Source organism: Xyrauchen texanus, unplaced genomic scaffold (assembly GCF_025860055.1).
Source record: "Xyrauchen texanus isolate HMW12.3.18 unplaced genomic scaffold, RBS_HiC_50CHRs HiC_scaffold_607, whole genome shotgun sequence".
Lineage (NCBI taxonomy): Eukaryota > Metazoa > Chordata > Actinopteri > Cypriniformes > Catostomidae > Xyrauchen > Xyrauchen texanus.
In genome coordinates, this window is record NW_026266585.1 from 1 (window position 1) to 15,844 (window position 15,844).

General features: G+C 37.2%; 2 protein-coding genes across 2 annotated transcripts; both read left to right on the forward strand.

Moving 5' to 3' along the window:
• The first annotated feature begins 195 nt into the window (after positions 1 to 195).
• LOC127642412 (synembryn-A-like) lies at positions 196 to 4,558 on the forward strand. The gene is made up of 7 exons (XM_052125031.1): positions 196 to 1,003; positions 1,370 to 1,520; positions 2,015 to 2,110; positions 2,222 to 2,366; positions 2,537 to 2,681; positions 3,376 to 3,495; positions 3,615 to 4,558. Exons 1-7 carry the CDS (start codon positions 882 to 884, stop codon positions 3,748 to 3,750), a joined length of 915 nt encoding a protein of 304 aa, XP_051980991.1. The 5' UTR covers positions 196 to 881; the 3' UTR covers positions 3,751 to 4,558.
• A 156-nt stretch (positions 4,559 to 4,714) lies between these two features.
• LOC127642413 (26S proteasome non-ATPase regulatory subunit 13-like) lies at positions 4,715 to 11,359 on the forward strand. The gene is made up of 13 exons (XM_052125032.1): positions 4,715 to 4,881; positions 6,075 to 6,153; positions 6,250 to 6,284; positions 7,782 to 7,837; positions 8,004 to 8,047; positions 8,160 to 8,246; positions 8,418 to 8,589; positions 8,765 to 8,844; positions 8,989 to 9,114; positions 9,289 to 9,351; positions 9,521 to 9,601; positions 10,890 to 11,006; positions 11,118 to 11,359. Exons 1-13 carry the CDS (start codon positions 4,781 to 4,783, stop codon positions 11,211 to 11,213), a joined length of 1,137 nt encoding a protein of 378 aa, XP_051980992.1. The 5' UTR covers positions 4,715 to 4,780; the 3' UTR covers positions 11,214 to 11,359.
• The last annotated feature ends 4,485 nt before the right edge of the window (positions 11,360 to 15,844 follow it).

Consider the following 15,844-nt stretch of genomic DNA (forward strand, 5'->3'; position numbering starts at 1 on the left):
CTTTAGCTTTCACATTCAGATGTAAAAGTAGAGATTTAGACTAAAAAGGACTTACATTTTGATCTATTTCTCATCTACACCTATTAAATCACTTCTGAAGATGTGGATTTAACCACTAGAGTCTTATGGATTATTTCCATGTTTCCTTTATGTGATTTTAGGAGCTACAAAGATCTGATCACCATTCACTTGCATTGTATGGACCTACAGAGCTGAGATATTTTTCTAAAAATCTTTGTTGGTTTTCTGCTGAAGAAAGAAATTCATACACATCTGGGATGGCATGAGGGTGAGTAGATGATGAGAGAATTTTCATTTTTGGGCTGAACAATCCCTTTAAATGCAAATACAAAAATAGCACACACTAATAGCTTTAGCATAAGCATATACAATCAATTAACCATTGTAGGCCTGTCTTTAAAGGTTTATAGGTTATTGTTAAAATCAATTCCCCAATGGAAAAAAAAATTGGATTTTTACTTCTGGAACCAGACTGTTGTGATCCATAAGCGCATACTGAATTGTGATTGATCCTATTTCTTCCATTTAATTGAAATGTGATAAATATGTTTTTCAGTAAAAACATAAACTTTCGCAGAACTGTTAACGCTTCAGTTATTTTGCTGCCTTGCAAGAACTGGTAGTTTCATCAGGAAGATCAAGTATGAGCCTTGACTAATTTAGCTTCAAAATAAATTAAGTTATTTATTTATTAATTACTTTAAGTCATTTTACATTGCTTGAGTTCAACAATATGCTTGTTTGTTTTTTATAATCTCACAGAGACTAAGTCAAGGTGTTTCATATCCATACCAATTTGACTGTTCTCTCAGTGTAAATAAGTAAGTGTTTAAAAAGTGAAGCAGATCTAATGTTGTTTCATGGGACTTGCATTCTGCTTGGCGCAGGAGGAAGCAGCCACTTACAGACACCTGGGTGCCATATTGAGACACTGTATTATGAGCACCTCAGAGGGGCAGGAACGCACAGAGGAGATGCACAGGTGCGCGTGCACACATCTGAAAATATGGACTCAAACAAGATCTGGGAAGGATTGATGGATTATAAAGCCACAGTAATTTAGCAATTCATTAAAATATGCAAAACTGAATTATGTGAAGTTTGAACTTGACAATGTAACACACTGGCACAGATTCTGTTCAGTCTAGCTGTGTGCCTTGCTCTGATTTGTAACAGTACGTAATAAATTAGAGCAGATCCACTGGGATCTTGTTGCTAGGTAATTAGTCATTTTGTAAAGAGAAAAGGCTAGCTTCAAGACTGAGTATTTGTGGCACATTTATACCCCATGATTCTTGTCGGTCTGTAATGTTGGGTTAAAATGTAAGTGTGAATTTGTTTTCTATAGCCACACGGTGAACCTGCTGGGGAACCTGCCTCTTCCATGTCTTGATGTCTTGCTGATGCCTAAAGTCCAGCAGGGGTCTATTGAATACATGGGCGTTAACATGGATGCTGTCAAAGTGTTGCTGGAGTTTATGGAGAAAAGACTCGACAGAGTGAGCATTGTTAAAGTGTACGAAATAATGATTTTTAAGACAGCATAACTACTCGATAGACATTTATAAAGATTGAATAAGACCTTTTGCAAGATGTTATTGAGAAAACTTTAACAACATATCTTAATCAGGCAGAAATCGAGTGTCTAATTCACATCCCTTCAAGATAATGTTTGGTGCTGGTCTAGATGGTGGACCAGCATAGCCATGCTTTTCATCAGTAAAACCTAGCTGGTGAAGCCTGGTGGGCCACCAGCATCCCATGCTGGGGTAACAGCACACAAAACGCAACATAAGCTGGTGACCAGCAATGCTGGTCTTTTCAGCAGGGCTACACCTGTTTTTATCAGTGTACTAATTCATTTGTTATTGTTTTTTGCTGGCCGCAATGGGAGAGAGAGTACAGTACCTTAGGGAGGTTTTATGCCGGGACACAGCTGGCACTCAGATATGAATCAGTTTGATTCCTCACTCTCCACATGTTATATTTCTAGGGAAACAAGGTAAAGGAAACCCTGCTGCCTTCATTAAATCTACTGACGGAGAGCGCCCGCATTCACAGAGAGACGAGAAAATTCTTACGAATGAAAGTGAGATTGGCTGAAGACTTGTATTTGGACTTCATTAAGAGAGATTGTCATTGGTTTTATTTGTTCTGATAAAATATGTTTTTGTGCCCTTATCCGTGCATGTCTGATCAGGTGCTTCCCCCGTTACGAGATGTCAAAAACCGACCCGAGGTTGGTAACGCCCTGCGAAACAAGCTGGTACGTCTAATGACCCACATAGACACGGACGTGAAGCACTGTGCAGCTGAGTTCCTGTTTGTGCTGTGCAAAGAGAGTGGTACGCTAAACAACAATTAAATCAAATATTCAGTCCATGACATTGATGGCTTAATCTTAAAGGTTAAGTGTCGAGTCCATTTTTTCATTAAAATAATGAATGAGAGCATATATCATTGCATACATTGAAGTTGGTGGTACATAATAGCTCTTCGTTCTGTCATGTGTCAGTTTCCAGGTTCATCAAGTACACAGGGTACGGTAATGCGGCGGGTTTGCTGGCAGCGCGGGGCCTGTTGAGAGGGGGGCGAGATCCTGGTCACTATTCAGAGGACGAGGACAGCGACACTGAGGAGTACAGAGAGGCGAAGCCTCAGTATGTCACAACCAATAAGATGAAAGTGAAAAGCAGTATCCTGAAGCAGTTTGCATATACAAAACTTACAAGCTTAACAAGACCAATTGAAAGCAACTTAAAGGGATAGTTCACCCCAAAAAATGTTGTCCTCTTATAATTTACTCCCTCTCATGCCATCTCAGATGTGTAGGACTTTATTTCCTTTGCAGAACACAAAGATGTTTAGAAGAATATTTCAGCTCTGTAGGTCCATACAGTGCAAGTTAATGGTGGCCACAAAAGCACATAGAGGCAGCATAAGATTAACCAATAAGACTCCAGTGGTTAAATTAATATCTTCACAAGTGATATGATAGGTGTTGGTGAGAAACGGATCAATATTTAAGTACTTTTTTACTATAAATCTCTACTTTCACTTTCACATTCTTCTTCTTTTGTTTTTTGCGATTCACATTCTTTGTGCATATCGCCAACTACTGGTCGGGGCTTGTCAAAGGTGGAGATTTATAATTAATATTGTTAAAAAACAGTTAATTTCTGACATTGGTTGAGATATACAGTACATATAGCTCAACATTGTATATGTCTATACTTTATTATATACTTGTAAACATAGATAGAAGCTTGTGCTTATAATATGCTGTAATGGCCACCTGCAAATGTAATGCATGTAACAGATGTGTAAGAGATGGTTGTTCTTTGTGCTGTACAGTATCAATCCTGTAACTGGACGTGTGGAGGGAGAGCAGCCCAACCCAATGGAGGGAATGACTGAAGAACAGAAAGAATTGGAGGCCATGAAACTAGTCAACATGTTCGACAAACTCTCCAGGTAATACATTTTACTGCTTCGGAAGACCCAAACTATACAAGCAGGAATTCTAGCACATTTATTTTAAATAGTATGATGTCAACTGTCCAAACAAGTAATTGTAAACATTCTTTTTTTAGGCAGCAGGTAATCCAGCCTATGAAAATTGGAGCTGACGGTAAAATGACCTCATTGGAACCACAAGAACTCCAATTTTTAGCCCATCAACAGTTCGGAGAACCCAATAATTCTGAAAGTGACAGCGATACAAACTAATGGGGTGTCCCCAAATTCCATTGATGGGATATTTGGAATGTTGCAGTGCAAGCAAGCACTTGAGTTATATATAGGCCTAATCAAAAAGAAAAACTCTTGGTGAATCATATTAAAGAATCAAACCTTTTGACACAGCCGCTGTTTATTCATGTCACCTAGTGATATTATTTTCAGTTAATTTGAGGTTTATTGTGTTGGCCTGTTTTTTAGGTAATATGTTCTATACAATGACAGTGAAAACATGGTTTGGTTCCACACAGCTTGTATTTATTAATTTAACAGAATTTTTTTACAGTAATGGAACTTTCTGTATTCATAACACTATATGATGCCATGGGAGCACATATTAATTTATAATTTAGACTGTGGCCTAAGAAGTATGTATGAATGATGACAATGAGAGAGCACTGCTATTTATTTATTTGGTTTCAGGATGAACTGAGCAGGGGAATTATTTTAAGCTACGATTTTATGAAAGAGTTTACGGAATATGTGATATTTTCAGAGAATCATTCTTAATTTTGCTTAAAATATTTCGGTTTTGCACTACAGCATGTAAAGCCTCCTGTGTTCAATTTTGTTCTGTGGCATGATTATTATTATTGGATCAGCTCTTCGACACAAATAGTGAATTGTGATGTGTGTGGAAAAGGGTCGAGTTGCTGTATGTTGTTGTAGCCACAGTGATCCATTGGTAAAAATGTCCGTATAATAAAGTATGTATGAAAGACTGAGAGGAATGTTGTATTTGAAATTATTTGTATCACGTTGTGTTAAAAAAAACTTGATTGTGATATCAGTAATAAAAGAGATGAATTTGTCATTGTCTCCCACCTCAGATACCCTCACAAACGAAGAGTTCATATTTCCCTTTTGTTATAAATAGATAGATATACAGACAGATCCTCTAGGTGGCGGTAGCGCTCTGTTCTCTTTTGCGTTACTTCAGTTGTTCAATGGTGAAGAAGATTGAGTCGTCGTGACAGCGAGAGAATCATTCTTCTTACACAATCAAACGTTTACATTTAAGATGAAAGATGTTATCGGATACCTCAAACAACAGCAGAGCAAGAGTCCGACGCCTGAGATGGCTTCGGAGTGGCACTCAATGGAGAATTTTTACAACAAAAAGTGTGAAAGACGCATGTTTATTCAGAGTGTGTGTGAATGTGGGCTAGCTGAGTCATTTAGCATGCTTAGCTAAAGGAGACTTATTACACATATACTTATTTGTATAATCCGCTTTGTGCACTTTATGTTGAGTTTTTAGATAGTATCCGCCCTGTATTTATGTAATGCTTATATTTATGTTGGTGCAGTTATTTTAAAATGAGCGCTAGTATGTTTATGTAGTTGATAAGCCTTTACTGCACCATGAAATCACTTTTTCATGATCTGTTGTTTAATGTGTTGCATCTGAGATATGTTTTTGAAATTTATAAAGGTTTAAAACTTATATACGCTTTAAAATCACGTGTTGTTTTGGAAGGGTGTAAATACACCAGATCACATTGCTTGAGCTTCTTAAAGGGGTAGTTCACCCAAAAGTAGTAATTATTTAACAATTTACTCTCCCTTATGTCGTCTCAAACACATATGACTTCCGTGGAACACAAATTAATATATTTCAATAGAGATTTTATGTCTGTTTATTCATATAATGCAAGTGAATGGTAACCAAATTTCCAAGCTTCAAAACAGGACAAAAAAGTAATCAATATGACTCATATGCTTAAATCTATGTCTTCTGAAGCGATCCAATCGTTTTATGTGCGAACAGACCAAAATATAACTACATTTTCACTAAAAATCTTGACATCAGCTTCCTATAGCACCATCTAGCGCTCTTCGTATATGTGTCAAGCACTTGGAAGTGTAATTGAGCTTGAGATGCATCTTGCAATGGTAAGATGAACAGTGAAAAGGAGTTACATCTTGGTCACTTCTCACCCAAAACTGATTGGATCACTTCAGAAGACATGGATTAAACCGCTGGAGTCGTTTGGATTACTTTGTGCTTTTTGGAGCTTCACAGTTTTGTTTATTGTATGGACCTACAGAGCTGATGTTCTTCTAAAAATCTGCATTTGTGTTCTGCAGAAGAAAGAAAGTCATACATGTTTGATATGACATAAGGGTGAGTTAATGATGAGAGAACTATCATCTTTGGGTGAACTATTCCTTTAAGAGATTAAAAAGTATAGAAGAATAGATACTCTTAAACTAATTGGGGCAATTGCAGAACAGTTTGAGACCGTATTTGACACATTTTAGTAAAGGTTTTATGATTTGAATGCATACTTGTTCGCTCTCTCTTTTGAAAGATTGTGGCATCAGTTGACTCTGCAGTTGTCCGTCTTCGTGCAGGACACGTATTTCGCCAAAGGGGACGGTCTCATTCAGGTATGATATCATATCCGAATTTGGCTGGATCTATACACTTCAGACATGTTATCGGAAACATTTTAAATGCCTGATATTTTCATTTGTTTTCCGCAGCTCTATGAAAACTTCATCAGTGATTTTGAACACAGGTGAGAAGCATGTCTGATGATGAGACATACTGATGTAACTATGACTATGAAACAACTCCATAAGTGATCATGTACATGGGCCTTGTTTATTTTCCAGGAACTGAAAAGCAATTTTTTCACTTTAAAACGGGTCGGTAACCTATAGCTCGCGAGCCATAAGTGGCTCTTTGTTAAAAATCAAGTGGCTTGCGGGTGTCTCACCATTCACCAACGCATGATTGTTTAAAACTTTCTAAAGATCATTTTCCAACAGAAAAAGTAGTCACAAAGTGACATTTTATTATATTTTATTGTATAAGAACAGACAAAAGAAAAGCCATCATTGCTTGTGTCGGATTCGCTGTTTGTTCAGAGGCGTGCAGCGGGACCCTGTCTCTTGGAACACGCGCATGTAAAGAGTTATCACTCCTTTTTCTCTATTTCATTTGTCTGAACTCTATTTGCAAGAATAATATTGTCTATGAGAATGCTGCAAATGATCTCCGATCATCTCAGGAGGTGCTGTGAGTTTAGTTTACTTTATTAACACAGAGCAGTTCATTCTTACGCAATGTGAGCGCAACACTGCAGGTTTAATAACATACAGTATACAGTACTATGCAGAAGTCTTTGGCACATAAGATGTTTCACAAAAACATTTGTCTTAAGATGGTTATGTATATATCTTCAGCTTTATTGTGTCAATAGGGAATATAAATGTTAGACTCCCAAACATTACTTTTGCAAATAGAAAAGATTAGAATAGAAGAACAGGGAGCACTGCAACACATGTCATGGCCCCCACAAAGCCCCCCATTGAACATTGAGACAGTCTAAGATTACATGAAGAGACAGAAGCAATTGAGACAGCCTAAATAGATAGAAGAACTGTGGCAAATTCTCCAAGAAGCTTGGAACATCCTATCTGCCAACAACCAAGAAATACTGTGTCCAGGTGTACCTAGGAGAATTAGTGCTGTTTTAAAGGCAAAGGGGGTCACACCAAATATTGATTTAGCTTTTTTATGTTTACTGGACTTTGCATGACATTTAAGTGAAGACATCCTCACTATGTAACATTTTTCACAAGTGCCTAAAACATTTGCACAGTACTGTATTTATAATAAATAAGGACAACTTGAGTTCTGTTTTATTTTCTTTAGGCAGCATACGCTGTATTATCAAAATGCAATACAAACACATTTTTTGGGGGGGACACACATGGGAATTTATTAGGTTTATTTATTATGATTATTATTATTATTCTTTATATTTAGAATTGTCTTTAGTTCTTAATCTGTAGGCTATTTGTAATTTTTCACCTGTTGTCTATGCTCTTTCGGAAAAAAATGCATCAACCGAAAATTAAAAAAATTGTCTCCTAGTGAATAAAGGTTCCCGACCACTGCTTTTTGCTCATTGTGATAGTCTCATGTTTTTGAAAAGCTGTTATGTAATATACAGTATAGATTATTTGTTGAATTGTATTAAAATTAATAAATGTTTGTGTTTTGCCAGGATCAACCCACTGTCCTTAGTTGAAATCATCCTTCATGTTGCTAAACAAATGCCAGGTAACAGATGTTCTTGAAACTAAATTAATTTTTGTATTTGGGGTCAGTTCGGTCTTTTCCGTAGCCCATAAAAACTCATAATAAAAATATTAATATTAGTAAATGGTCAATTTGTGAATAAATTTATATTATAATAATAATAATGTCTGCCTTGTTTTATCAACAGACCCAAATACTGCGATCAGCTTTCTTGAGAAAACAAAGGAAAAGGTAGAAAGTGGTTTTAATCTCTGAGATGTATTGTCAAGCTCTTATTAGAGGAGAGTTTAAGACAAGATTCACACCGTATTAAAAACTAGAGTTTGTTGATTTACCCAATCAGGTGAAGGCCAGTGAAGAGGCCGTCATCCTCTGCAAAACCTCAATTGGTAGTCTCAAGCTTGTCATCAACGATCTCCCAGCGACAAAGGTCTTTTTTTGGCAAATGTTTATCTATTATTACATCCTTGGTTTTAATAAGCACTCTAGATTTCTTCTCTTACTAGAGCCCCACTTGTATTTGACACTTAGGAATGTCAGAAAGTTATCCTCACACCTTGTGCTGTTCAAATTTTCTTATATGTTTTTCTTAATTTTGCAGAAATTAATCGAGGAAGTAGACGAGATGCTGAACAATCTACCAGGTGTGACATCAGTGCACGGGAGATTTTACGACCTTTCGAGCAAATATTACCGCATCATCGGCAACCACGCCATGTACTATAAGGACGCCCTGCGGTACTTGGGTTGCGTGGAAGCAAAAGATTTGTTAGGTAAACCTTCTGACTTATTTTTGATGTTTACATTAAATGACTGACATCGCCCTCTAGTGGCCGCTCAAACCTCTTACAGAAAACAATTTGAAGTATATGCTTCATTTCAGGTGAAAATATGCAAATTGAACAGTGGTTAAATATTAACTATCACTTTGTGATTATCTCACAACAGAGGCAGAGCAGCAAGAAAGAGCTTTCACATTGGGTCTGGCAGGCCTGCTCGGAGAGGGTGTGTACAACTTTGGCGAATTGGTACGTTTCTTCAGTGCATTGTTTGGACTGTATATTTGTTTCATAGGTTTGAAACAGTCAATTGTACCAAGACTGAAGCAAACTGCTTGTCTGGCACTGTAGATGATTTTGTTTGCAGTAAAAACATGAATTTGATACTTTAAGCTGATGCACCCCGTCCTGGAATCATTGAGGAACACAGACAAACAGTGGCTGATAGACACGCTCTATGCATTTAACACGGGCAATGTGGAGCGATTTCAAACCCTGAAGACGGCCTGGGGCCAACAGGTGAGCAAACAAGTTATTATATTGGAAATGCCATAATTAAGCTGAACATTAAAGCGATTTCTTTGCAAATGTAGCCTAGAAGATTTTAAGTAAAAATGTATTTATATTGTTACTATACAATGTGAATGTGAATCTGCTATTTTATTTACAAATGGATTTTGTTTCTCTCCAAAGCCTGATCTTGCATCTAAAGAGGACAAACTCATGCAGAAGATACAGTTACTCTGTGTAATGGAGGTATAAATGTTATTTATCCCAAAGGAAATTAAATATTTGCTCTAAATGGAAACATTGCCAACAAGTTAATTGGTACATAATTATAAATGATAAAAATAAGCACAAAAAGAATTACCACTACTGTAAACAACAATACTAAAAATAGTTAACGATTGATTGTTATGCATAGATGACTTTCACGAGGCCAGCCAATCACAGGCAGCTGACTTTCCAGGAAATCGCTCAGAGTGCCAAAATCCAAGAGAATGAGGTTTGTTTGTTTTTTTCTCTTTTAACACAACAATAAAACAAACATAAACAAACACACACACATGCAGCGTGGCTGCATGCATCTTTCTCAAACTATTGTCTCCGGATGGCCTTTTATCTCACTCTGCTGCTGACCATCTGATTCAGCGCTGGCCATGCACCTTCACGGCCCGGCCATGCCCTCCTCCTCGTCATTTTGCTGAACAGCAGCGGTTGCTCCGGCTCTCGCCAGCCAGCCATGACCCCTCCGTCCCCAGGCAGATGGCCGCAGTTACTCCTCTGGCGGAGGACTCCGTGACAGCGAGTCCCTCCTTCCTGGGTTTCGGCACCAATGTACGGAAGGCGGGAACTGACTGAAAAGCATAATTGTTTCTTTTCTTTTTTTTTTTTCTCCCTTTTTTCTACCAATTTGGGATGTTCAATTCCAAATTTGCTCTAAGCCCTCGTGGTGGTGTAGTGACTCTCCTCAATCCTGGTGGCGGAGGATGAATATCAGCTGCCTCCGCGTCTGAGACCATCAACCCGCACATCTTATAACGTAGCACATTGAGCACGTTACCGCAGAGACATACCGCGTGTGGAGGCCCACGGCATCCACCGCGGCAATTATTCATGACTACACCCTAACGGCCCGGCCACATCCTCCTCCTTGCCACACATGGTTTGGAAGACGGATTGTTGGTGTATTGCTCATTAATGAAATTATTAATTTCCAACCAAAATTTCTTGTTTAGTGTAGCTTTAAATAGTTTATATATATTTTAATAAATTCTGAAGAGTTTCAGACACATTGAAAATGGAGTTGTAGTTTTGGGTGAGTGTTAAAAATATTGGCAATTTCCATGTTTTGTGGTAATATGAAATGTCTCAACAGGCCTAGTCACATGAAAACAAGTTCACATGATCTAAGACACCATTGTGGAATACCTGGAGTGGCAGATCAAAAGATTTACATTTCATGTAAAAGTAATGTTTTGTAAACTAGCCGCTGGGTCATTTTTGACCCACATATCCGTTCTAGAGGTAAAATGTACAACTTGATTTCATATTGATTTTGTGTGCTTTAGTAACTTCCAATTAAAAGTTTTTCTTAACTATTTTTATTACTTCTGGAGAGTTGTTATTTGTTTGGCTAATCTGTTTTCTCAAACGACAGTTCCAGACAGATTACACCTGTTATTAATGGAGGATTTTCAGTCACCATTGAGAGTGCGGTTCAATCCTGGGCTAGTCTTAATCTGTGTCTGGGAAATCTGTCCAGACATTCCAGTGATTATCCTCTTCCTCAGGTGGAGCTGTTGGTGATGAAGACTCTGTCTGTCGGACTGATCAAGGGAAGCATTGACGAGGTGGACAAGAAAGTTCACATGACCTGGGTTCAACCTAGAGTTCTGGACTTGCAGCAGGTACGTCCACCTTAATGGACTTCTCAAGCAGTTTTATTTTTTTTAGCCTTATTGGGTTTTCAATAAATGTAATATTTAGAGTTGACCACATTTTCTTTCCCATCTCCACAGATTAAGGGCATGAAAGATCGTCTGGACCTTTGGTGTGGAGATGTCAAGAACATGGCCATGCTGGTGGAACACCAAGCTCAGGATGTACTTACTTAGAAATGCCCTGTACACTGTCTGACCCATCCAAATTGCCCCTATATTTCATTCTCCCTAAGTCTCTAGTTATTTGTGTGACATGTCAGTATGTTCATTATGTCATTAAAGCAAATTGTTTACAGGACTGCTCTTTTATTTTAGATTTTATCATTTTTTTTATTATTATTGTCTGTGGCACTATGAAAATTCCTCTTTGTTTTGAGGAACCCGACTCATTAGACAAAACAACATTGACTCGACCAATGGCTTGAGTTGAGGGCGGACCTATCTGTTTGATCAAAGGTTGACGGGTGTATTCAAAAGCTGTTTTGAAAACCATATTTATTTTTGCTATTCGGTTTGGTCGGGCAGGAATTACACACTTCACATTTAACAAAAGTTTATGAAAGAATCGTGAACAAATACAATTGTCATATGAATGAATGTGTCATTTCTGTATTGGCTTAATTCGGCAGCATTACAGAAAAGCAAGAATATAGTTTGGTTCAGAGCCATGTTAGAGATTAACTTTCCCTTTTAAGGGGCAATCTTTGTCCCTGGATTTTTTTTATCTTTATGAGTGCACATGTTTTCTAATCATATTTTTAAACATGTCAAATTCTTCAATTTATTGACAATTTAGGCCTAGAATAGAATGTTAAGAAATATATCCGATGTTAGAAATAAAACTCAGAAGAACTCATTAGGCTTTTTTTACTTTTGGTTGAATTTTTGCACCTAGGCCCCATTATTTTCTGACCCTGGTTAATGTGTGACCTCGCTGATCTCCGAAACTGAATTTAAAATGCTGTTACTCCCACTCAGGAATTAAAGTGACCACATCCTGTCCTGAAACAATGCAACTTACTGTAAACAAGTAGTACGAAATCACAGTGGGCTGAGACTGGAAAGGAACAATGTTTTTAGACCTACTATTGCACAGAATGAATACGTTTGCCTTGGTCAAATCTTTCTACAGATATTTTTGGTGGTTGATAGATCTGATTCATCTTTGTATCTTAGCAACATCTTTCGGTTGTCTCAGAAGATAGGTTGGTTTTTATTATTGGAGCCATGAACTAGTGTATATAAATATTGGATTTCAGTAACACTGCACAGCACTCGGACTTCAAGGTCTTATCATTTTTTATATTCATTGTAGGATCATCTGACTTTATATTATGGGACCAAATTGTGGCTGCACAGCAGTTTTTTTTGTTTTTAATTCTTGAAATGTTAAAATGTTTTACCCATCCAGCACGTCTATCAATAGATTAATAGCATCCCTGTCTTTAGTGCTTAACTGCTTAATCTCACGGCTGCAAAAACAATCCTCAGCCAATTGTTTTAGGAAAATGAACACAAAGGAACTAGGAACGGATGCTATCACTCAATTGAATTACATAAATGTCCTCTTTTCAATAATTTGGATGAAACATGGTTACAGCAAAGCAACTGAAAGAATTTATATTTAGACACATTTTAAAGTTTTCATTGAGAAGCTGACTTGCTACGTAGTTGTACATTTCATTGGAAGCTTTTTTTAGTTTTTGCTTATATCTAAATTATTTTAATTCTTAAAAAACAAAATATGACAGTGTTATTCAGTTATGTTGGTTCTGACCTCTAAACAGCAATTGTACAGTACAACATACAATGACCATGACTTTTAGAATAAAGGATCGGTTAAATATTTTTATTTATTCAGACCAGTGTGCCACCACTTGAGTACATTCATTTTATTTATCAAAGGTTAAATAGGCTTAATAAGGAGGAATGCTCAGAGGCTGACAATTTATTCTCCACCAGCACCAGGACGTTTCTTGTAGTCCTCCAAATGTGACAGGATCCAGCCAGAAGGCCCCAGGATGGTCACAAACAAGACTCCCATTGCGATAACTTGCTCCTGCATCAAGATCACAATGCAAATAATGAGATGTTGAACTGCAGTAATCAATATTGTTGTTTAAATGTGCATAAGAATGCACAAAACTATAATCAGAATGGGATTTAATCTACTAGCAACAAGGATGACACTGACTTTGTCAACACTGACAAATTAAAATATATCAAATTAACACATGATTGCATATTTAAGCATATACCGATTTACATTTTCAGTCTTTTTTTATGATGTACTAAATCATAAATCTAAATGAATTGAGTCATCTTTAAAGGGATAGTTGACCCAAAAATGAAAATTCTCTCATTGTTACTCAGATGTGTATGACTTATTTTTGAAAATCAAATCTGTAGGTCCATACGTTGCAAGTGAATAGTGACCAGAACTTTGAAGCTCCAACAAGCACAAAAAGGTAATATGACTCAGTGTTTAAACCCATAACTTCAGAAGCAATATGAAAAGTGTGGGTTATATGTTTTTACTATAAATCTTCACTTTCACATTCTTCTTTTGTTTTTGGTGATTTGCATTCTTCATACATATCGCCACCTACTAGTCTGGGCTGAGATTGATTGTAAAAAAAAAAAAAAAAAAAGAAATATTGAATATTACATAAAATATTGAACTGTTTCTAAAGTACACCTATCATATCACTTCTGAAGGCATGGATTTAACCACTGGAATCATGTGTATTCTTTTTATGCTGCAATTTATTTGATTTATGGAGTTTCAAAGTTCTTGCCACCGTTCACTTGCATTGTATCTACAGTGCTGAGATATTCTTTTAAAAATCTGTGTGTGTGTGTGTTGATTTATATATATATATAAGACAGTCATACACATCTAGTGTGTATGGCATGAAGGTGAGTAAATGTTGAGAGAATTTTCATTTTTGGGTCAACTATCCCTTTAAGTGGTGTACATATGAATTTAGAATAAATGTAAAGTATTTAATTAAAAATAATGAGAATAATTAACTTTTAGAACTTAGCAAACAAAATTCTTAAGTTTTAAACAATACAGTTTGTTAACTGACAACGTAACAGCCTTTTTTTGTATTAAATTAACACATTTTATAGTTTGCAAAGTTAAGCATATTTAAATGGTAAAAAGAAGGTTAAAAAAAAAAACACACAAAAACAAAGCAACAGACTGTAGATAGGCCATGTCTAGTCATATTATTACTGCTTTTCCCCCCATGCATTCCACACGTATCAAATACATTCCATTTAAAGTAAAATAGCCTAAATTGGTTGCATTTTGGTGCCCTTTCCCCTAGAGACTACACTGCAGTTTAAATTTGTGCAGAACTAAGTGACTTATTTGTCCACAACAAGGTCATAAATTTGGCTGTTCTCCAGGACGATCTACTTCAGCCGAGAAGGCACAAAGAATATATTTAAAATATATAAATTAAAAACTCAAAAATAGTTTCCTCGTTCTTTTGACCTATATATAAAAAAATATTAATCAAACAGGAAAATTAAAGACGCGCCATTTCCTCACACTGTACGTGAGAGCGCAAACACGATCAATGGCGTTAATCGTGTTTGTCCCTTTTAATTACACTGACCAGCAATTATTTATGCACAGGTAATCATAACAGACTTAAACTCTTTTTATAGCCTGACCTATTCAGATATTTAAACAGTCATTAGGGGAAACTCTGTTTAACGCTTCGCGCATGGCGTTTTTGCGCACACTAACTGGCGCGCTCCATGTAGTCTGGTTAAAGTGCGCAGCAACTAGTCGTATAAAAGTCATCTCATACTCACCCCAGTGGACAACACATGTTTGGCAGGCTTAGCTGAAATATTGGCTTTGGGTATGATTTGATGCCTCATCGCACCCCTCAGCAAGTTGAAAGAGCGATTCAATCCCGACATTGTCCTCTTTTTGTGGATGTGTTGTTGGATTTATCCAAAGGGTGAATTATACCGCCAATTGCGCACGGCTCTGGCGGTCTGGTCTGGTCTGGAAATATGCCCCGCTGTGAAAGAGAGAGCTGCAATTTCTTGTTCACCTGCCAAGTGCTATTTAAGGTCATGATAAGAAAATAAAAAAATAAAAAGTATTAAGGGGTGTGTGCGTATACCAATCCGCGGCGCCTGCGATAAACGCTCTTATATTTAATTGGCTGTCTGCTGCTGACAATTTCTGTTTGGCTGTAGTCGTTTTTCCTCACGAAACAGACACTTGCCCGCCAGTCAGTTGGGAGGGAACCATTTTGGACATAACCCCCTCGATCGATAGAGTATTTTTAGTTTACCTCAGTTTTAAGCTCCCAAAATTTCGCGCCTCACACAACAGTTCACCTTATTATCCACCTTTTTATCTCTAGGCGAAATCTGAGGGTAGATATCTGAAGCACTATATACCTGTTGTGTATAGTTGTGTGAAGACGCTGCAAGATGGAGTGAGAGTCCACTGCACTGCAGGCTGATGTCTACATTCTGCAAGATGTGTGTCATGATGTACAGAGGCTTTCTGGGGTGCACGAATGTGTTCAGATGCGCATTGGAGTTCAAACAGCTTTACTCTAAAGTCTGAGTTTGATTTACCACTTATTTTGATTCTGCCAAGTATGGTTTTTAACAATTGGCTACTAGTCCCTGCACTAAAATGGCGAAAATGTCCTTGCTTTTATTAAATGAAGCACTTGCATTTCACAGTCAGTATGTAGCCAAGCTTGCACCAAATGAAAATCACAGTGTAGAAAGTAAAAGGTAACTTTTTTGAACTTGGAGCA